The sequence below is a fragment of the Dermochelys coriacea genome, chromosome 4, assembly GCF_009764565.3.
Source record: "Dermochelys coriacea isolate rDerCor1 chromosome 4, rDerCor1.pri.v4, whole genome shotgun sequence".
NCBI lineage: Eukaryota > Metazoa > Chordata > Testudines > Dermochelyidae > Dermochelys > Dermochelys coriacea.
The window spans coordinates 58,056,219-58,079,704 of NC_050071.1; the positions used below are offsets into that span (position 1 = coordinate 58,056,219).

At 39.8% G+C, this 23,486-nt stretch overlaps 1 protein-coding gene across 9 annotated transcripts in view; it reads right to left on the reverse strand.

Moving 5' to 3' along the window:
- Positions 1 to 23,486, reverse strand: part of NR3C2 (nuclear receptor subfamily 3 group C member 2) — a 288,833-nt gene that overhangs the window by 58,167 nt on the left and 207,180 nt on the right. For all 9 annotated transcript variants that reach the window (XM_043513087.1, XM_043513089.1, XM_043513088.1 and 6 more), the window contains one exon: positions 2,265 to 2,381. In XM_043513087.1, the coding sequence (XP_043369022.1) occupies positions 2,265 to 2,381 (117 nt within the window). The remainder of the gene's footprint in view (positions 1 to 2,264; positions 2,382 to 23,486) is intronic.

Sequence of the window (23,486 nt, forward strand, 5' to 3'; positions counted from 1 at the left end):
TGTACTTTAAAAATTCTTCTATTGAAGAAGAGTTTGAGTTCTCCTCTTAAGTGACAGTTTTGGTTCTTTCATTCTGATCAGCAGATCAGGAGGGATACAAAGGAGAGTCAATTTCTTTACAAACCCTAGGAAGAGAGGTCCTTGTTCTCCAAAGCAGTATCTGGGGACTACAATTTAGAATTTAAAGCAGTTTTCCTATAGGCCCTGTCCAAAACATACAACCTATTTGGTTAGAAAATAAGTTCCTTTGGAAGTCCAACACATAAGGCAGCTTTGATTTAGTTTGTGTTTGGGGTTCATCTTTCCTTCAAATTAGATGGTGAGAAATTAAATTGAGTTTATTTCTCTGAGCAAGAAGAGCAGAGCCAATGGGAGAATCTCTTCCATTTCTGTAGATAAATAGTACAGGTTGCTCTCTTCCTACCTCTTTCACTTCCTCAGAGGAGGCAGCATAAGGTGCATGTGTGGGCTGAACAGATACTCCTAGTGGAAAAATCTCTGATCAAGGGCTTGAGAGGCTCATCCGCACCTGAAATAGAGCAACCATGGGGACACTACTCGAAGAAGAACTGATTGTTCCAATGCCAATGGATCTTTACCTTGAGACAGCTATTTGAAAATACTGCTGAATTTAATAAGCCATGTGCACCACTTTTTATTGACTTCTGTCAGGCCTCTGATTCAGTGCATTGAGCAAGTTTGTAGGATCTGATGATGCAACCTGACACTATCTTCCCAGGAATGCCATTGATAGAAGAGCTCTATAATAGAATGGAAAGCTGTGTTTGAGTCACAGATACACAGCATGGTTTCCTATTGCCACAGGAATTCATCAAGGCTGCATTCTTTCACCATCATAGTTTGATATTGGCATTGATTGGTTGATGGACAAGATTGAGGGGATAGCTCTTGCCGTGGCACTGAGCTGAATACCATACTGCTTCAAGATTTCAAATATGTCGATCATATTCAGTGAATCGCTGCAGCTGATGGTTTAACAAGAAACAGTGCACACTGGTCTGGTTATTAATCCAGATAAAACAAAGTCTCTGGCCATTACCATTAAGCAGCCTCCAGCTCCTGATTATAACCACCTCAGTGTCAACCTGTCAAGACAGAACATTGAGCAGTTGGCTATTGTCAAGTATTTGGGCAGTGTCATAGACAATACAGGAGGATGCTCGAAAGATGAAGACACTAGTAAGGCAGCAGTTTGGGGCCCTTCAGTTGCCTCTACTGGGACGCTGTGACACCAAAGTTGCTGTGAAGCTGCAGATCTATAGTACTACCGTTATATCATCTCTGTTGCACAGAAGTGAAACTCAGGCACTGAGAAAGGCTGAAGAAGACTAGATTGATGTTTTCAATTCTCATCATCTACATCAGCTGCTCCACATCAAGTGGCAGGAAAAGATCTGAAATGAGGATGCTGAAAGCAGAACCCACCAATCACCTCCATCAGCACAGGTTCAGTTTCAGTGGCTGTCTTGTATGGATATATTGCAATAGAAGACTAATGAATTCCAAAATATGTATACCAAAGAATGCCACTACACATCCAGCGATCACCAGCAGCTTCGGTAGAGTGATAAGATCACCAGTGATGGACATACATTGAATATCCAGTCAGACCATTTTAAGGACCTAGCCAGAGATCGATCTGGGTGGTGCTCAATCAGCAAGGAGGCCAAGTCCCTTTGGGATTTGCCATGATGATGATAACAACAACATGATTTTCAGAATATCTGAGATAATTATATTATGAAGAAAATATTTTGAGTCCTGTTATTTGAATATGAATTAGGCAGCACTAATCTATCAATATAAATGCATATTCAAACTACAGCAGACTTCAACCTTACTAGAATGGACACTAACATTAAAGCTGAGAGATATCACTTTGCAAGAACTTGTCTTTTGTTAAGGTGTACAATGTTTTAAAATGATCTCAAGAACATTCCCCACCATCATCACAAAAAATCCCATACACAATTCTTGAAGCTTCCACACTCCTAGCTTTAGTGAAACTCCACTAAAATTACTGTCATCATCAAACACCCACTTTTCTTGTTCTGAGCCATAAAATACATATCTCCCAAAAACTGATTTAGAATGACAGTAGGGTTTATTAACTTTTGTGCATTTCTCTCAGTGTAATTCCACCTGAAAGGTTTGAGATTATGCAGCTATGTATGTAAAAAGAAACATGTTAAAATATTTTTGCCTAATAAATTAAAATAAAGAACTATAAATGTTATGCTTACCTCCTAAATTCATTCCAGCTTGTAGACATTTCTGTAATCGGCAAGCTGGGCAGTTCTTCCTTCGAATCTTATCAATAATACAGTCATTTCTTCCTGCACATAGGTAATTGTGCTGCCCTGAATGAATCAAAAACAAAACAGAATGTTATTTGAATACCATATATATAAATATTTCCCATTCATTCTATTTTCCATCCATTCTGTAGTCATTTTGAGTTTCCTGTTAATGCAAAGAATCTCTCTTCCCATTCTCTAGCTACCTTGGTGACCTATCATAGAATCTTCCCTATGCTTCCAAAGCAAACAGAAACCACCCCACTATAGACCGTGCTACAGGAAGCAGGACCCTGAGTTTTAATGAGGAGATGAATATTTGCATCAGTCATTAGATGGATTTCTTGTCTGTCCTGTGAACAGGATTAAACTGCTTATTTAAAAATGGGTCTCAGATACACTGGGGTTGAGATTTTTGGGAGCCCCTATAGTTTTATCATCATTACAGGTTATTTAAGACCCATAAGTACAAAGCTTTGCTCTGTACAAAAATAAAGATATAGTCCCTGCCCCAAAGTGTTTACAATCTAAATTAGAAATAGACAATACAGGGCAGATGCAATATAAACTATCACAACAGAGTCCAATCTTTTTAAAACAAACACACTCTGAACTGCTTAATCAGTTATCTTATATGTGGTTGATTATTTCTGAAAGCTTTGCAAATAAGGGTCTGATTCACCAATGCATTATTCCAATTGTATGCAGTTATGAATCAAGCCCAAAGGATGGATTTGAATGAAGAGAGGGTAGATATTTGGTTCACAATGAATAAAAGAAAGGAAGTATAAGCAATGGACGAAGGCATGGAGATGAGGGTGTGGGACATACAAAAGGATGTTCAGTTTTTCAGATTGGGAGAACTGTAGATAGTAGGGAAAAAAGAGGAAATAAGAGCAGAATTGTAGGCGGGGCAGTATCATGAAGAGTTTTTTAAATAAACACAAGATGCTTAAATCTGATGTTGAAGGAAAGAGGACAACAGCAAAGTGCTAATGTAACACAGTCAGAGTGATGTAAGAGAAGATTATTTCAGTTGCATCCGTTTATACAGACTAGACTGGAAGGGGCATGATGCAATGTTGGGCACGTCAGAAGAGGATGAGTTTGCAGCAGCTGTGGTGACAGATGTCCTGTACATATATAAAGAGATTTTGTGGCATGACTGAGGACAGCTCAGAGAAGGGGTAGAGAAAGAAATGACAGGATTTACCAAGAGCATGGATTCAAAAGAATAGACAAAAGTCAAATACAATACTGAAGTGGTCAGTCTGTGCAACAGACACAATAAAAGCATTAACTGTGAAGGAGAAGCATTTGGGAGAAAAGAGGACAAGTTCAGTTTTCACTTTATTAAGTTTGAGGTACCAGTGAAGATGTCAGAGAGGCAAGATGGCTGGGGGGCTAGGAGGGGTAAATGAGAGAGGCAGTTTTGTGAGTTATCACTGTAGAAAAGGTAAAAGAAATATGGGGGTGAATTAGGTTATTGACAAAAAGAGTATAGAGGGTGAAGAGGAAAGGCCAATAACAGCACCGACGGAAACACTGGCAGATTGTGGCGAAGGGATGAGGAACCACTCAGGCATTGTGGTGAAGTAGTGGTCAGAGAAGTATGAAGAAATGAAGTGTCAAGAGAACTGACAGTAGCACTGAAATGGTCAACTGTGGCAAAGGAAACAGCTAGATCAAGGAGGCCATTAATCATGGCTAGGAAGAGCTCTATATTGGTGTCAGTAATCTAGGACTCAGGTGAACTGGGTTCTATTCCTGGCTATTCCATACTTCCATATTCTATACTCTGTTTTTCCTCACACCCTATGTCTGTCTGGTCTACTTAGCATGTAAAGGCAGGGACCCTTTCCATTTGTTCAGCACCTAGCACTGCATGGACCCAGTCTCGCTGGGGGCTGCTAGATGCTGCTGTAAGACAACAAATAAATCATCATAAAATGGTAAATTAAAAACCTAAAGCCCTATAAGTACTGTATGCCACCTGAAGGTTTTATAAGAACTCTGATCTCTGCAGCACAACTCTGACAAAAAGACTGGAACTTTGGGGTAGCCCATTCATGAATATATGTCAAAGAAAGAAAACAAATTAAACCTGGATAATATAGATTCATAGATTCAGGGCTGTCAAGCAATTAAAAATAATTGCAATTAATCGCACTGTTAAACAGTAGTAGAATACCAATTATTTAAATATTTTTGGATATTTTCTACATTTTCAAATATATTGATTTCAATTACAACACAGAATACAAAGTCTTCACTTACAAAGGGCATACAGTGCTCACTTTCTATTTATTTTTATTACAAATATTTTCACTGTAAAAATCAAAAGAAACACTATTTTTCAATTCACCTAATACAAGTCCTGTAGTGCAATCTCTTTATCATGAAAGTTAAATTTACAAATGTAGAATTATGTACAAAAAATGACTGCAGTCAAAAACAAAACAATGTAAAACTTTAGAGCCTACAAGTCCATTCAGTCCTACTTCTTGTTCAGCCAATTGCTCAGACAAACAAGTTTGTTTACATTTGCAGGAGATAATGCTGCCCTCTTCTTGTTTACAATGTCACCTGAAAGTGAGAACAGGCTTTCTCATGGCACTGTTGTAGCCGGTGTAGCAAGATATTTACGTGCCAGATGTGCTAAAGATTCATATGTTCCTTCATGCTTCAAGCTCCATTCCAGAGGACATGCATCCATGCTGATGATGGGTTCTGCTTGATAACAATCCAAAGCAGTGCAGACTGATGCATGTTCATTTTAATCATCTGAGTCAGATGCCAGCAGCAAAGGTTGATTTTCTTTTTTGGTGGTTCGGGTTCTGTAGTTTTTGCATTGGAGTGTTGCTCTTTTAAGACTTTTGAAAGCATGCTCCACACCTCATCCCTCTCAGATTTTGGAAGGCACTTCAGATTCTTAAACCTTGGTTTGAGTGCTGTAGCTATCTTTGGAAATCTCACACTGGTACTTTATTTGTGTTTTTTCAAATCTGCAGTGAAAGTGTTCTTAAACGAACAACATGTGTTATAACACGAAATACATGGCAGAATGAGGGTAAAACAGAGTAGGAGACATACAATTCTCCCCCAAGGAGTTCAATCACTAATTTAATTAACGCATTTTTTTAATGAGCATCATCAGCATGGAAGGATGTCCTCTGGAATGGTGGCTGAAGTATGAAGGGGCATACGAATGTTTAGCATATCTGGCACGTAAATACCTTATAATGCCAGTTACAAAAGTGCCATGCAAATGCCTGTTCTCACTTTCAGGTGACATTATAAATAAGAAGCGGGCAGCATTATATCCTGCAAATATATTCAAACTCATTTCTCTTAGTGTGGCTGAACAAGAAGTAGGACTGTGTGGACTTGTAGGCTCTAAAGTTTTACATTGTTTTGGTTTTGAGTTCAGTTATGTAACCAAAACAAAAAAACATTTGTAAGTTGCACTTTCACAATAAGGAGATCACACTACAGTACTTGGATGAAGTGAACTGAAAAATACTATTTCTTTTGTTTATCATTTTTACAGTGCAAATACTTGTAATAAAATAATAATATAAAGTGAGCACTGTACACTTTGTATTCTGTGTTATAATTGAAATCAATATATTTGAAAATGTAGAAAAACTTCCAAAATATTTAATAAATTTCAATAGGTATTCTACTGTTTAACAGTGAGATTAAAACTGTGATTAATCGTGAATAATATTTTTGAGTTAATCACGTGAGTTAAGTGCGATTAATCAACAGCCTTAAATGAAACTGACTTGAAAATTATCTGATATTTAAATAAGCCTACTAAAATAGTAATTGAAAAATAAAATCATAATGGGCTAACCTTAAAAGGAAAATCTGCTTAAAATATAATATGTTTGTGCACAAAATCAACCTATGTAACAGAGAGAGATATCATAATGAAGGTCATTTACGTGACCACCTAGAGAGAAATACTGTATTTAATGCCATTTAATATATTTTCTGTCTACTGATTAAAAAATATTATGCAACAGTACTGCAAGTCAGAATGAAAATCTAAAAATAAAGTGAAAAGTAAGTATTAAAGTAATGCTGAATACTAAAAGGGTGTCATTCAAAAATCTAAATTTTGATATAATTTTGAAGAATTTGATATTTTCTGCTGGAAATGTGTGTTTGATTGTTCAGTACTGCAGCTTTTCAGTGTCTTGCACAATGTCATTTTGTACAACATGGAGTACTGCAATTCCATTTTTAGGCTTTCGCAGGCGGGTGCAGGCTATTAATATGACAAGTCAACTCTGATGCTGCAAAATGAACCCCTCTGCAGATTTCCCCTGAAGGCAGTTTGTTCTATGAAACTGTACACCTGTTAAGTCAACATTTTTCATTATGGCTTTCAAAAACTGATGAGCTTAGCAGAAGTAGGTTAACATTTATGTACTTCAGGATAATTACATAGGATATATTTTGTATACATTGTGGAAATGTTTTAAATGATTTAAATCCTTGTCTTACTGTTCCCTTCATAAGACATATTCCTTCTATACCTGAATACTTTCATGAGTCAGATTTAGGATACTTTGGTTAGACTGCAATTACTACATATGCTTTCTGTTGATAAATGTTTACTGAAAGTATAATTCTGTAAAGACATATCAATTTTGAAATAATATGTCCTTGAAAACTTCAACTAATATGTGATGAAAACAGCTTTTCTTTTAAATTGCACAGAAATATCCATTGAGAGGCTCTTAAAGTTCTCAATTCCATAGGCCAATTTACTTGGATAAAAATCTAGAAATATTTTAAAACCCTTTACCTATAGATATTCTTTTTAAGTTCTCACTTAAGTAGAAATTATACAACAAAAGAATGCAAAACACTCTACATCAACTCCCTATGCACAATTGTTTATTTTTATATAATTAATAGAACTGTATTTAGATATATTTGCAACTAAAACTGTGGCATGCTAAAAAAAATCCCTAAAGATGTGACACAAACCAACAAAAGCAAGGCAATTCAAAATTATATCACTATTAAATGTAATATCTTATATTTATATAGCACAACTCTTTTTCAAATATCCCCAAAAAGCTTTACAATTGATACATAAATTATTATACCCCATTCCACTCCCTTCTTCCCTTTGATTTCAATGGGAATTAGGTGAATAGGCACTTTTGAAAATCCCACCAGGTGCCTATCTGCATCCTTAGATGCCTAAATGTCTTTGAAAATCTGGCTCTTTCTACCTTCTTTCTTTCTCTATCTCCTGATTCTCCAACTGCCCTTCTCATTATCTCAGCCTCTTCACTCTGGCTACTCCTCCCTTCCCACACTTTTTCCCTCTCTGAGTTCTGGCCTCTGATACATGAAGAGGCAACTGGCCCTTTCACTGAAGTGCCACTAGGGCCGCTCTGAGTGCTGCGAAAGGTCAACTGAGCCACCATGGTTATTGAAACAGCTGTGTTTTAAAGTACTTTTGTTTCATGTATTGTAGGCTTTGTTTGTTTATTTTTTAATTGAGATGACAGGTAGGGAAGAAAAGAAAAGGAAAAAAAGAGGAAGAGAAATAGGCACAGCTTGTCACCCATTCAGCCATGATAAGCAGGCTGGGTTTTGTAGCTATTCTGGCACAGGTGAGTCTTTTGGAGAGACAAGTGGTTGTTTGGATATAATGAGGGAGCTTTTCCCATCCATAAAGGACAGTTGGCAGAAAGTGCAGAAGTGTTTAAGGGAGATGCTGACTGTGGGTGTCTGGGAATACTGGCGAAAGCAGAGGTCAATAACATAATAGGTTACTAGGTCATCTTGGCTGGGTGGGAATAAATTATGAAGGACCCTAAATATAAAGATAAGAGTTTGTATCGGATGTGGAAGTGAAGATGGAGCCAGTGGAGGGGCTCCAAGAGGGTGCTGATGTAGTCATAGTAATAAGCCAAAATGGTGATTTTAGGAGCAGCATTCTGAAGACACATGAAGAGATTGCATCCTTGATGGCCAGAAAAGAGAGGTTGCAGTAATCAAGATGTGAAATTATGAGCAGAGCCCTGCAAATCTCTGGATATCCGCTTTATACCTGCAGATATTTGCATCTGCGGATCATTTTTGTGGATTGCGGATCGGATGCGTATGCAAAAGTTGTATGCCTGAAGTGCTCTAATTATGAGATTTTGGCTGAAAAAAGAGAGAGGAAAGGAGAGCTTTGAGAAAAGCACTGATATTTAGAAACAAGCTCAACATGTGCAATAAGTGAGAGGACTGAGTCAACAATAGCACCCAACTGAGTGACTAGGAGGATGGTGCTATTGTCCAAGTGATAGAGAAAAGGGAGAAAGCAGGGCTGGCAGGGTGGGAGATCATAAGCTCCGTTTGTGCCATACTGAGATTAAGATGTCAAATGGACATCCATAAAGAGATATCAGGAAGACGGGCCAAGACACTAGACTGGATGAGGGGATAGAGTAGAGAAGGAGATTTGTGAGTCTTCAGCATAACTATGGTAGTTAGAGCCAAGCCTGCAGATAAGAGTATCTGGAGACAGGGAGTAGAGGAAAAGAAGGGGACCAAAGAGTGAGCCTCTCAGGGACACCCACAAAAAAGGGGAGAGGATGACTCAGTAGACAAGCCATTAAAGGAATGATCATAGAGGTCTGAGGAGAACAATAAGATGACAAACACAAAATACAATGAGGAAAACATTTCAAAAAATAAGGAGTGGTCCATGGTATCAAAAACTGCAGAGAAATCAAAGAGGACAATGATGGAATATAGGCCCTAGGTTTTGACCAGAAAGAGGTTATTTTAGAGACTTCAGAGCAGTTTCAGTGGAGCACATAAAGTGGAAGTTAGATGGGAGAGGGTCAAGAATGATATTGGAAGAATGGAACTACAGATGACAGTGATAGTAGAGAACATATGAGTTCTGAAATGGAGGAAAGAAGAGAGATTAGGTGATAGTGTGAAAGAGAGATAGGGTCAAGGTTAGGTTTCAGAGCTTCCTCAGCTCTCGTCCCCTAATGCCCCTACTCTACTTGCGCTACATTGATGACATCTTCATCATCTGGAGCCATGGAAAAGAAGCTCTTGAGGAATTCAACCATGATTTCAACAATTTCCATCCCACCATCAACCACAGCCTGGACCAGTCCACACAAGAGATCCACTTCCTGGACACTACGGTGCTAATAAGCGATGGTCACATAAACACCACCCTATATCGGAAACCTACTGACCGCTATTCCTACTTACATGCCTCTAGCTTTCATCCAGATCATACCACTCGATCCATTGTCTACAGCCAAGCGCTATAATATAACCGCATTTGCTCCAACCCCTCAGACAGAGACAAACACCTACAAGATCTCTATCATGCATTCCTACAACTACAATACCCACCTGCTGAAGTGAAGAAACAGATTGACAGAGCCAGAAGAGTACCCAGAAGTCACCTACTCCAGGACAAGCCCAACAAAGAAAATAACAGAACGCCACTAGCCATCACCTTCAGCCCCCAACTAAAACCTCTCCAACGCATCATCAAGGATCTACAACCTATCCTGAAGGACGACCCATCACTCTCACAGATCTTGGGAGACAGGCCAGTCCTTGCTTACAGACAGCCCCCCAATCTGAAGCAAATACTCACCAGCAACCACACACCACACAACAGAACCACTAACCCAGGAACCTATCCTTGCAACAAAGCCCGTTGCCAACTCTGTCCACATATCTATTCAGGGGATACCATCATAGGGCCTAATCACATCAGCCACACTATCAGAGGCTCGTTCACCTGCGCATCTACCAATGTGATATATGCCATCATGTGCCAGCAATGCCCCTCTGCCATGTACATTGGCCAAACTGGACAGTCTCTACGTAAAAGAATGAATGGACACAAATCAGACGTCAAGAATTATAACATTCAAAAACCAGTTGGAGAACACTTCAATCTCTCTGGTCACTCGATCACAGACCTAAGAGTGGCTATACTTTAACAAAAAAGCTTCAAAAACAGACTCCAACGAGAGACTGCTGAATTGGAATTAATTTGCAAACTGGATACAATTAACTTAGGCTTGAATAGAGACTGGGAATGGATGAGTCATTATACAAAGTAAAACTATTTCCCCATGGTATCTCTCCCCCCCACCTTACCCCCCACTGTTCCTCTGATATTCTTGTTAACTGCTGGAATTAGCCTACCTTGCTTGTCACCATGAAAGGTTTTCCTCCTTTCCCCCCCCTGCTGTTGGTGATGGCTTATCTTAAGTGATCACTCTCCTTACAGTGTGTATGATAAACCCATTGTTTCATGTTCTCTGTGTGTGTGTATATATAAATCTCTCCTCTGTTTTTTCCACCAAATGCATCCGATGAAGTGAGCTGTAGCTCACGAAAGCTTATGCTCTAATAAATTTGTTAGTCTCTAAGGTGCCACAAGTACTCCTTTTCTTTTTGGTCAAGGCTAGGATTCTTTAAAACAGAGGAGACCAAAGTATGCTTGTATTGGGAAGGAAAAGAACCTGATGAGAATGATAGCTTGAGGACAAGAGTTAAATAGCAGATGAGAACAAGGGTGAGGGAGGACAGAAGATGAGATGGGATGGGGCTATCTACTTATGCATTATAGAATGTGTTATACTCATCACTGTGGTATAAACACCTTGTTACATTCAAAATGAGTCTAATCCCTGGTTTTCTTCTTTCTTCAGGGTTAATTTTTTATTGAAATTTTGAAAAGTTATGTCAATTAAGTTCATTTTACAGTTTGTCCTGAAAGCAGCAAGATGTAAGGTCATTTTTCACTCTTGAAAGACAAAGTCCATATTTAGGGCCAGCCACTGAGAAAGCAGGGTCTTATGCTCCTGATTTTACTCATGTGTTTCACAGCTGCATGATTCCTGAAGACAGAAGCTGACATGAGAGGTCATGATCCTTAAAAGAGAAGTTCTCTTATATAGGTTTTGGTGAATTCCTTGTATGATTTTCAAGATTAGAATGGAGACCGTGAATTTGCTTCCATGCTCACTGAGGAGTCAGTGATGTAAACCTGTGTTGCTATAGATGGGTTGTTTCATTCTGAACTAACTGACACTTTTTCAGGGTTGCAGTTTTCCTTCCAAAGTGAACTGGAATAAGCAACCTTAGATATCACAAAAGCATGTAGTATTATGGCCAATCAAGATCTAACAGGATAGGATGCAACTTCCTGCCCAACCACAGGTGGAAGATAACACTTAAAGAAACCATAGGTACTAGAGAATCCTACAGCAGTGAGGATTTCAGCATACTTTTAGGGCTCTGGACTATTTTGATGATCTCAACAGAAGACAGCCTCAAAGGAAACTGATGTAATTGAGGTGGCTAGATTTTTAAAGCATATGTCTCTTCCCAGAAACAAATCAGTCTGAGTTTAGCTTAACTCAACTCTTCTTTTTATTCAGTTTACTCAGCCAACAGTGGGTGGGGAAGTAAGAGAGTAGGAATCAAATTCTTGTTTCCCACATAGCAATGCAGTAAGGTAAGAGTAATTGTTAACAAATGCCACTATTGAATTTATACATAGTAATCCTTGTTTCATTTAAAACAGTTAAGACAAAATGCCTGGAAAGTTAAATGTTCAACATATAAGATAAAGAGGTACCACAGGGTTACTTGTTAAGAAGAATGTAATAGAGTTGTCACATCGAAAGTATAGCTACCAGAATCACTTTGTTTATAGTTCTCAAGTTTAGTAACCGAGACATATAAGATGTACATATTCTTGTATAATAAGCACTGTGATACTCAAGTGTGACAGGGTGAGTTGAAAATAGTTTCAGACTTGTGAATTTCCTGGATTTTTTCAGTTATATATCGCACAAAACTGAACGGATATTCTCATTTCCTGCAATTTGTTCTCTCTTATTCTCCTATTATATTTCCTTGAAGAAACAAAATCCAGTAGCAAACAGAAAGGTCAATTGCTACTGATCCAAAAGTTACAGCACAACTAAAACTCCTGAAAACTTAACACCCTTGGAAATGGTGGCATATTCCCCTCTTTAAAACCTAGTATCCTGACTAATGACTGATCCTGCAAAGTGGTATGCAAGAACTTCAACAGGACTCCTCAAAGGTGCAGGGATCTGCCCACATGCATGACTGTGCAGGATCAAGGCCCAATTACTTTTTTAAAATTATAATTGGGGAAAGACAAAATTCTTAAATTATTAAAGTTGGTAAAATTTTCCATGTTTTCATTCTCCTTCGGTAACATTACATTTTCTTTTTTCAAAGTCTGAGCAAGGATGCGCACAGAATGTAATTATTTTCCTGGATTTCTTCTGCCTCTAGTCTCAACTAGAACTTCTATAATATTCAAAGAATGTTCAGTTTTGTTGAAACCGATTGGAAAATGTTTGCTTTGTCTAGCTCAGTAGACAAAAAGTTTCCTTCCTCTGTTAAAGTTGCAGATTTCATTGCAAGATCTCTCAGAACAAATACAGAGAAAGTTCTGAAACTGCATTAATTACAACTTCTAAATCAACCGCGGGGAACCTTGTCTGTCTAATAACAGAGATGAGGTGATCAAGAAGGCTGTGCTGGGGCTAGGAATGTGATGAAATAGGGGTAGCAAGAGAATGACTTCTCCTTGTCTTCTGCCTCCGCACAGCACAAGAGAACAGAACAGAAAAGTACACTTTCAGCAACAACCTTAAACTGCACCTAGGGGACAAAAAGAGCAGAGCAGAGACTCTCTTCCTCCTCCCACCGCACCCCCGAAAAACAACCATTTTAAAAGATGTCCTACTCCAGCAGCACAGCTAAAAGCAACATCAGTATAGTCCATAATCTCCCTTCTTCACATATGGAATACTTTAATTTCAGCTACAGATTTCATTTTATTAATGGTGGGCAAAATTGACTTATCCCTCCACAAAGCAAGAGCGATCAGACTTTCTGTTGGGAACTAATCAACGGATCTGACAAAAGAGGGAATAGAATTTGTCTCCAAAACCCATATATTGCATAACTGCAAAGCATCCCATCTGCAGCCACTATTCCCGTCTTTGGACCAGTATAAGGGCGTCTGCCCACCCCTCATTCTCCATCTGTAAGTGTGTTTGGCCACTGGATCTGTATAGAATCTAATAGCTTCTTCTCAATCACTGCAAACAACCTGAGCCCCCAGTGAAAAGTTTCATGGTACAGAGTAGGTTATGAAAGCCCCCAAACACCAACCCCCACACTGGCAGGCATCAGTGGTGTAGAATGCCTTCCACAGGATCTCCATAGTGAATGAATTTCATCCAATGAAAAGTGATTTTTACCATGTGAAATTTCAGGGCTTTATTCTCCTCTCACTCACACCAGTGTAACTCCACTGACTTCAGTGGAATTACTCCTGATATATACTAGTCTAAGGGAGAGAGGAGAATCAGGCCCACATTATCCTGGGCTCAAAGTATGTAGTTCTATATTAAGCTTCCCCCATTCCCATTAATTAACTCTATTTACTAAATAGACTGAAGTAGCTCTCTCCATCCCCTGTAAGGCTTTAAAGCTTCTCAGTTTTGCACAGATTTTGGTTCCCATATTAATTCTGAAACTAGGTACTGTATTATTTATCCAGCTGAATGAAAATGTGCATGCTAAAAAAATATCAATGAATCACAGACTTTAAGGTCAGAAAGGACCATTATGATCGTCTAGTCTAACTTCTTGCACAATGCAGGCCACAGAATCTCACCCACCCACTCCCGTAACAAACCCCTAACTTATGTCTGAGCTACTGAAGTCCTCAAATTGTGGTTTAAAGACTTCAAGGAGCAGAGAATCCTCCAGCAAGTGACCCGTGCCCCACACTGCAGCGAGAGGCAAAAAAACCCCAGGGCCTCTTCCAATCTGCCCTGGAGGAAAATTCCTGCCTGACCCCAGATATGGCGATCAGCTAAACCTTGAGCATATGGGCAAGACTCACCAGCCAGACACTCAGGAAAGAATTCTCTGTAGTAACTCAGATCCCACCCCATCTAACATCCCATCACAGGCCATTGGTCATATCTACCGTTAATAGTCAAAGATCAATTAATTGCGAAAATTAGGCTATCCCATCATATCATCCCCTCCATAAACTTATCAAGCTTAGTCTTGAAGCCAGATATGTCTTTTGCCCTCACTGCTTCCCTTGGAAGGCTGTTCCAGAACTTCACTCCTCTGATGGTTAGAAACCTTTGTCTAATTTCAAGTCTAAACTTCCTGATGGCCAGTTTATTCTTTTGTTCTTGTGTCCACATTGGTACTGAGCTTAAATAATTCTTCTCCCTCCATGGTATTTATCCCTCTGATATATTTATAGAGAGCAATCATATCTCCTCTCAGCCTTCTTTTGGTTAGGTTAAACAAACCAAGCTCTTTGAGTCTCCTTTCATAAGAGAGGTTTTCCATTCTTCAGATCATCCTAGTAGCCCTTCTCTGTACCTGTTCCAGTTTGAATTCATCCTTCTTAAACATGGAAGACCCATGCACACACTATTCCAGACGAGGTCTCACCAGTGCCTTGTATAACGGTACTAACACCTCCTTATCTCTACTGGACATACCTCTCCTGATGAATCCCAAGACCGCATTAGCTTTTTTCATGGCCATATCACATTGGTGGCTCATAGTCATCCTGTGATCAACCAATACTCTGAGGTCCTTCTCCTCCTCTGTTACTTCCAAGTGATGCGTCCCCAGTTTATAACAGAAATTCTTGTTATTAATCCATGTCAAGGTTTCTTCCCCACTCTGAACTCGAGGGTACAGATGTGGGGACCTGCATGAAAAGCCCCTAAGCTTAGTTTTACCAGCTTAGGTTAAAACTTCCCCAAGGTACAAACTATTTTACCTTTTGCCCTTGTACTTTATCGCTGTCACCAACAAATGTCTAACAGATATATAACTGGGAAAGAGCCTGCTTGGAAATGTCTTTCCCCCCAAAATCCTCCAAAACCCTACACCCCCTTTCCTGGGGAAGGTTTGATAAAAATCCTCACCAATTTGCATAGGTGAACACAGACCCAAACCCTTGGATCTTAAAACAATGAAAAAAGCAATCAGGTTCTTAAAAGAAGGATTTTAACAGAAGAAAAAGTAAAAAGAATCACCTCTTTAAAATCAGGATGGTAAATACCTTACAGGGTAATCAGATTCAAAACATAGAGAATCCCTCTAGGCAAAACCTTATTTTACAAAAAGAAACAAAAACAGGAATATACATTCCATTCAGCACAGCTTATTTTCTCAGCCATTTAAACAAACAGAATCTAACGCATATCTAGCTAGATTACTTACTAAGTTCTAAGATTCCATTCCTGTTCTGTTCCCAGCAAAAGCATCACACAGACAGAGAGAGTCTTTGTTTCTCTCCCCGTCCAGCTTTTGAAAGTATCTTGTCTCCTCATTGGTCATTTTGGTCAGGTGCCAGCGAGGTTATCCTAGCTTATTAACCCTTTACAGGTGAAAGGGTTTTTACTCTGGCCAGGAGGGATTTTAAAGGTGTTTACCCTTCCCTTTATATTTATGACAATCCCTAAATGTATGACCTTGCACTTTTCACTATTAAATTTCATCCTATTATTATTACTACAAGGTCATCCAGCTCTTCCTGTATGATATCCCGGTCCTTCTCTGTATTGGGAATACCTCCCAGCTTTGTGTCATCCGCAAACTTTATTAGCACATTCCCGCTTTTTTGCCAAGGTCAGTAATAAAAAGATTAAACAAGATTGGTCCCAAAACCAATTCCTGAGGAACTCCACTAGTAACCTCCTTCCAGCCTGACAGTTCACCTTTCAGTGTGACCCGCTGTAGTCTCCCCTTTAACCAATTCCTTATCCATCTTTCAGTTTTCATCCCCATCTTTTCAAAATTTAACTAATAATTCCCCACGTGGCACCATATCGAATGGCTTACTGAAATCGAGGTAAATTAGATCCACTGCATTTCCTTTGTCTAAAAAATCAGTTACCTTCTCAAAGAAGATCAGGTTGGTTTGACACAATCTACCTTTTGTAAAGCCATGTCGTATTTTGTCCCAATTACCATTGACCTCAATGTCCTTAACTACTTTCTCCTTCAAAATTTTTTCCAAGACCTTGCATTCTACAGATGTCAAACTAACAGTCCTGTAGTTACCTGGATCACTTTTTTTTCCTTTCTTAAAAATAGGAACTATGTTAGCAATTCTCCAATCATACGGTACAACCCCTGAGTTTACAGATTCATTAAAAATTCTTGCTAATGGGCTTGCAATTTCATGTGCATTTCATTTCATTTAATATTCTTGGATGAAGATTATCCGGGCCCCCCAGTTTAGTCCCATTAAGATGTTCAAGTTTGGCTTCTACTTGGATGTGGTAATATCTACCTCCATATCCTCATTCCCATTTGTCATCCTACCATTATCCCTAAGCTCCTCATTAGCCTCATTGAAGACTGAGGCAAAGTACTTGTTTAGATATTGGGCCATGCCTAGATTATCTTTAACCTCCACTCCTTCCTCAGTGTTAAGTGGTCCCACCTCTTCTTTCTTAGTTTTCTTCTTATTTATATGGCTATAGAACCTTTTACTATTGCTTTTAATTCCCTTTGCACGGTACAACTCTTCATGGCTTTTGGCCTTTCTCACTTTATCCCTACATGTTCTGACTTCAGTAAAGTAGCTTTCCTTGCTAATGCCTCCCATCTTCCACTCCTTGTAGGCTTTCTGCTTTTTCTTAATTACCTCTCTGAGATGCTTGCTCATCCAGCTTGGTCTACAACTCCTACCTATGAATTTTTCCCCTTTCTTGGGATCCAGGCTTCTGATAGTTTCTGCAACTTTGTCTTGAAGTAATTCCAGGCCTCCTCCACCTTTAGATCCACAAGTTTAGTCCAATCCACTTCCCTAACTAATTTCCTTAATTTTTTAAAGTTAGCCCTTTTGAAATCAAAAACCCTAGTCACAGATCTATTTTTGTTTATCCTTCCATTTAGTTTGAACTGAATTAGCTCATGATCGCTCAAACCAAGGTTGTCCCCTACAACCATTTATTCTATGAGGTCCTCACTGATCACCAAAACCAAATCTAAAATGGCATCCCCTCTTGTTGGTTCAGCAACTACTTGGTGAAGGAATGCATCAACTATCACATCCAGGAAAATCTAAGCCCTATTATTATTACTAGCACTTGTCCTCCAGTCTATATCTGGGAAGTTAAAGTTTCCCGTGATCACACAATTATCTCCATTGACTCTTGCCCTCTTCCTATAGGACTATCTGATCTTCTCTTCTTCTTTGCCCTCTCACCTTCAGTGACCACCGGCTGTGCCCCTTCTTCATTTTCCAACTCCGCAAACCTGTTCCTGAGCTCTATTTCTCCTTCACTGGCCCGTCTTTTCCTCTGTCTGGTTCTCTTGGTCACATGCTTCCACTGTCGACTTTCCTCACGCAGCAGTATCCCCTCAGAGTTCTTTGGTCCTGCTTCCATCTGCAAGTATGAGCTTTTCTCTTCAACCTCCTCATGCTTTTGCTCCATCATCCGCTCGAACCTCCTTCTATACTCGACCAGAGTTTCCACCTGCATCTCCAATCCTCTGATCTTTTCTTCCATCAGCTCTATCAGGCAGCACTTCATGAAGATGAAATTCTTTTCAAGTATCCCCTCCAGGATCATGTACATGCCACAGCTTCTACATCCAGTCGTTTTCATTGTGTCTTCCACTACTTGGGTCTCTACCACTGCCTTTGTGTCTGTCATAGCCTTCTCACCTAAGTCCTGTTAGGTGGGGAAACACAAACCAAACCAAAACACTACCACCCACAGCACAACAAACCCCGAACAAGCACCAAAACATTGCCAGAATATCACACACTCCCTTCACTAGCCTATCTGTTCCTTTTGCCTGGCTCTCTTAGTCTTCCCCCCAAACTCCCCTTACAAACTCCCACTCAAACTCCCGTTTACAGCTCTGTTTGCTGGCTCCTGTGCATCTGCAGCTGTCTGAAGCATAGGAAGAGGGGAGACCGCTTATTTCCAGAATATCTGGTTCACAGACAAAACTGCACCTAACCAGGATTCTCTCCCCCGACCCCTTCCTCAACTCTCACTAAAGCAGTTTTCCTCCTGCAGCATGAAATCATGTAATCTGCCCACCCAACCTCTCATTTGTCACAGACAGCTCTGAAACCTCCACATACTTTGTGAAATCAACGTTATTACTGTAACCCTGTCAATTTCTGTTAATTGGTAAAGTATATTAGTCAATCCTTTTTCCTCTATCATATAATAATAATTATACAAATAAAAATGTTGCTAAAACTTATAATTTGCCACATGTAATAACCAAAATACACATTTAACAAAAGTTGTATCATTGTTCCTTTCTAGAAAGTAACTGCATATATCTAACCAATCTTTATTTTATGATGTATAATTGACATCTGAAGCAAATCAAAATGACCAAGTATGCCATTTTCTATCTCCTCTAAATTTCTAGGTTTTAGAAAGATCACTATTCTATGCCTTACACTGACTCCATTTAAATCTGGACTGCATTTTCGCTGTACTGTTAAAGAATTTTTTTAAAGCAGTTGACAACTGCCCAGCAACAGCAGCCTATGTTTGCAGTCACTATTTTAGGCTACATCACATGTCAATTACATAACCTTGTTTTACTGCTCTTGAACTGGTTAGAACAACCTGGGAAACAGATTAGGGCAGTCCCTCTGAATTCTGTAATCCAAAATCAATTGCATGCACAACTCCTCCATCCCCCTTCTCAAGCACAACAATTCTGAATCTATAGTAAGTCACCCTCTCTCAATAACTAGTTACTTATTATTAGAGCTTACTGAAACATTTGATAATTAACTTCCTCAGTTCTGTTTAAACCAGTCCAGTCTGACCACAATAAAATAATAAACAATGATCCCGGCTGCTGACATTTATGAGTGGTGCAGGATTAAGATGCTTATAAATGCTATGAGAAAAAACACAGAATTCATATATAAATTCATATATATATTACCCCTCCTTTTTAAAAAGAGATTGTGAACATTTAATTTTTTCCAATATTCAGACTAATTCTGGAGTCATAATATGGCACTATATTCTTTATAACTCAATAGGTCTGGTAGTCTGTGTGACCATATCATTTCCAGATCAACATGTTTGCTGATGCAGAAAGGCTGTGTTTGCCATTTGTTCAAAAACAATAATGAGGCTAATCTATGCCACTGCAAGAAAGTGGGGTTTGGGTACTGGTGTCCAAGGCAGAAAACATTTCCCAATTTTTCCTTTTACAAAATGTAAAAAAAAATTAATAATAAGATTTAAAATATACATTATAAAGCAAATATATTTACTATGTTGAGCTTGACATTTTTCCTACTTCCTTCCATTTCTATTATCTACTGTTCCTTCTATGACTTGATGCATCTTTTCTTCCATTTCTTCCACTGTTCATATTTCCTCGGACTAATTAGTCTAAGTCTGCTGCCCTGGACTACTTCCTAGCTATATGCTCCTTCAGTTTTGGGCTTGGCCCCTATAGTTTAAACTACAGGTGGGCAAACTATGGCCCGTGGGCCACATCCAGCCTGCGGGACCGTCCTGCCCGGCCCTTGAGCTCCCGGCCAGGGAGGCTAGCCCCCAGCCCCTCCCCGATGTCCTCTCTTCCCCACAGCCTCAGCTCGCTGTGCCGCCAGCACTCTGGGCGGCAGGGCTACGAGCTCCTGCCAGGCAGCGTGGCTGGCTCAGGCCGGGAGGTGTGGCTGCCAGTCCTGCTGCTCTGAGCGGCGTGGTAAGGGGGCAGACAGTGGGGGGGGGTGGATAAGGGGCAGGGAGTCCCGGGGGCAGTCAGGGGACAGGGGGCAGTTGGATGGGGCAGAGGTTCTGGGGGAGGGGCAGTCAGGGGATGGGGAACAGGTGGGTTGGATAGATGTGGGAGTCCCAGGGGGTGGGGGTGTGGATAGGGGTCAGAGCAGTCAGGGGACAGGAAAAGGGGGGGTTGGATAGCGGGTCCTTGGGGGGGCAGTTAGGGGTGGGCGCTCCCGGAAGGAGGAAGTCAGGGGACAAAGGGCAGGGCGGTTAGGATGGGTTGGGGTCAGTGGGAGGGGGTGGATAGAGGGTGGGGGCCAGGCTGTTTGGGGAGGCACAGCCTTCTCTACCCGACCCTCCATACAGTTTTGGAACCCCGATGTGGCCCTCAGGCCAAAAAGTTTGCCCACCCCTGGTTTAAACAATCAATCACTTAACAAAGAATTCAAATGAGCAGGATCCTATAGGACTTCCTGGCTCTCAAAAGGGGGTAGTGGTGGTGGTTGGAGAAGTTACTGCCAATTTGCCTTACCGGCTCTATGGCCACCTCTCAGGGTCAACCTTTTGTCTTTCTTCCTGGATAAGTTTCCTCTTTCTTGTCCACCTCCCCTTTGCCTGGGCTGTTTCTGAGCTCCTTTTAACCCACTCTTCCAGATGGAACATGCACAGCAGGGCTGGAGGGGCAATGATATCTGGGCCCAGTATTGCCTTTTAACCCTTTCGGGCCAGTGAGGGGTTTGTATATCCCATCACACTAGGACTCAGAGTGGGAGAACGATAAATTCACTATGGTAGCAACAATTAAAAATACTGTCAATAAATGCTCTGGCAACTCTCTTAATCTGGGAACTTTCTTTAAATGTTGCATGTAATTCATTTATGATAGTCAGAAACTTTAAAAAATATGTTTTGAGATTCAGAACATGGAACTGTTGACTATCAATCTAACATTAGACATTCAAAATGTTAAATATAACCTGCAGAAAGTTTTTTAAAAGAGTGGCTCATGCTTATTTTGTACTTCTTCAGGATGGATAAAGAAGGTCTGACTGTTTTTTTAACCTTAATATCAGGAATGTCATTTCTGGTTTAGCCAGATGACTTGTGAGGAGCAGGAGGAGAGAAATCTTCTGAAATGAAACATGGCAACCATTCTGTATCAGTAGAACAAGCTATTCTTTTGTTTGCTTATTTGCTTGCTTGATTCCAGGACAGTAAGTTATTCTTAACTTATTATACCTTAAAGGAGAGGAGGAATTTTAATAGCTGTAATGAGCCAGCCTCTCAACTGGTGTAAATACCTCCATTGATCTCGCTGATTACATCTGCTGAGAATATGTCCTAATCTAGTCATTACTTATGTTGGATTTTGGGAACTCTTACTACACCAGCCCAGGAGATGAGAAGCTGTGGGGAAGTGCTGCTTTCCCAAGCCAGGGCAAGAGGGAGAACTGTGCTCTTCCTTGCAATACATTCCCTAATCCCCCTTAGTTTAACCCCTAATCTCATCTCTTTCAAAACTTCCGGAATTTTTGTTGTCCACCAGTCATCAAGACCTTAGTTTCACATCTTATACAAGCATCAGAGTGCCACCTAATATTGACCCAAAGGTTGTTAGCTACTCAGTCACCAACACCACTTCCAATTCCTGTAGCATGCCAATCTTCTATGGAGGATACCATCAAAGAATTAACAAAATCCACATTCTGGGTTTAGTTTACAAGAACTAACATAACTACAGCTTAAAACAGAATGCATGTGTAGGCCACATGTTAGCTCTTCAGTTTTTAGTGGTGTAAATAAAGGAAGAAACAGTGGAGAGGATACATAGTTCTTGTTTTTTTTGTGACATGCCAGAGCCTGGGCGGGATGAATCTGCCAGATGGGCCAGAATCATCCAGAAATTGCATATGGTGGGCACCAGGTGTGCTCATTAGTTGTTTGAAGCTAGTTGGGTGATTTCCATTCTGGGCAAGCAGCCTGTCAAGACACACCCAGAGTCACTCTCAGAGTGGAACCACTGAGAACACAAGGGGGTTGGGGGTGAACTTTATAAAGAGTAGGAATGGGAGCCAGACTTAAGAATTCAGCAGAGAGGAACAGCGCAAGGACAAGATGGGTCTCCTGTAAGTATTGTGTTCCAGGGCTTTGCCAGTTTTGTTGGATTAAGACTGCAAGTCCCTTCACTCCACTGAAGAAGAAGAGAACTTAGAACTTGCTGCTCGTGAGGCAAATTGCAGATTGACATTGCGAAGACTCAAGAGGAGTTTGAATGAGAACATGGGACTATCTCGTTTCCCAACTTTAAGGAGCTGGCATGCCCTACAGAGGATTTGAAACTATTCAACAGAGACTGAGTCGCATCCTGTGGGAGTGTATGCATATTCACAATTATATTTGCATTGAACTTGTGATAGTAAAAAATTGTGGAAACCTGCCTGAAAGTGTTATCTTTAAAAACTAATTGACAATATTTATAATTTTTCATGGGTTACAAGTAAACTATTTTGCATTCCTATTTGCCTACAGATATAGATTTAGTAAATATTTATCCTTTAAAGACTGTCACTTTTGTTCTCTCAGAGATATAGCTTTCTTCTCTCTCTCTCTCTCACTTTCTCTGAATGAAAGTCCTGAAAAGACTGAAGGCTGGTCTATACCCCAGTAAAGAGGAAAGATGAGATATAGGAAAGGGGAAAGAAAATATTTATACTTAATATTAGCATAGTGCTTTTTCCAAGCACATTACATGTGTAATGTGGTCAAGTTACAATTGCGGTGACAACCATAATTTTGAATTGCCTTAATTCTGGGTGTTTATATTCTCAACATTGCATTAATGAAGATTTTTCATTTAATTTCATGTGAATTTCTCACAGAGATAAATAATAATAAAGGGAAAATAGAAAGAAAAAACAATGAATGGCACAATGAAATGATCAGGTTCAGAGAGATTAACAATTGAGTGAAAGTACTGAACTGCACATGTTCCATGTGCAATTTTCAAGTAACTATAAACTCATTGTTCCCAAAATAGATTTCTTCATCATGTTAAAGTAATTTGTCCTCATTCAGCACTACGAGCCTCTCTCAAGGGTCACTCATGAGTAATTTTACTCATACGAAAGAGTTTACAGAATTCATCCCTAAGTTGTTGCCAAATATGAAGTTTTAAATGTAAACAGTTTTTAAGTTAAAATAACCATCTTAAATTTTCTTAATGTGTTTAAAACACATTTCCATGTTGACATAATTCAAATGGCAAAATGTGCTTTTACAAACTTTCCTCCACCACCACAAAAACTCATACCTATGCATGTAATAACAAGCATGA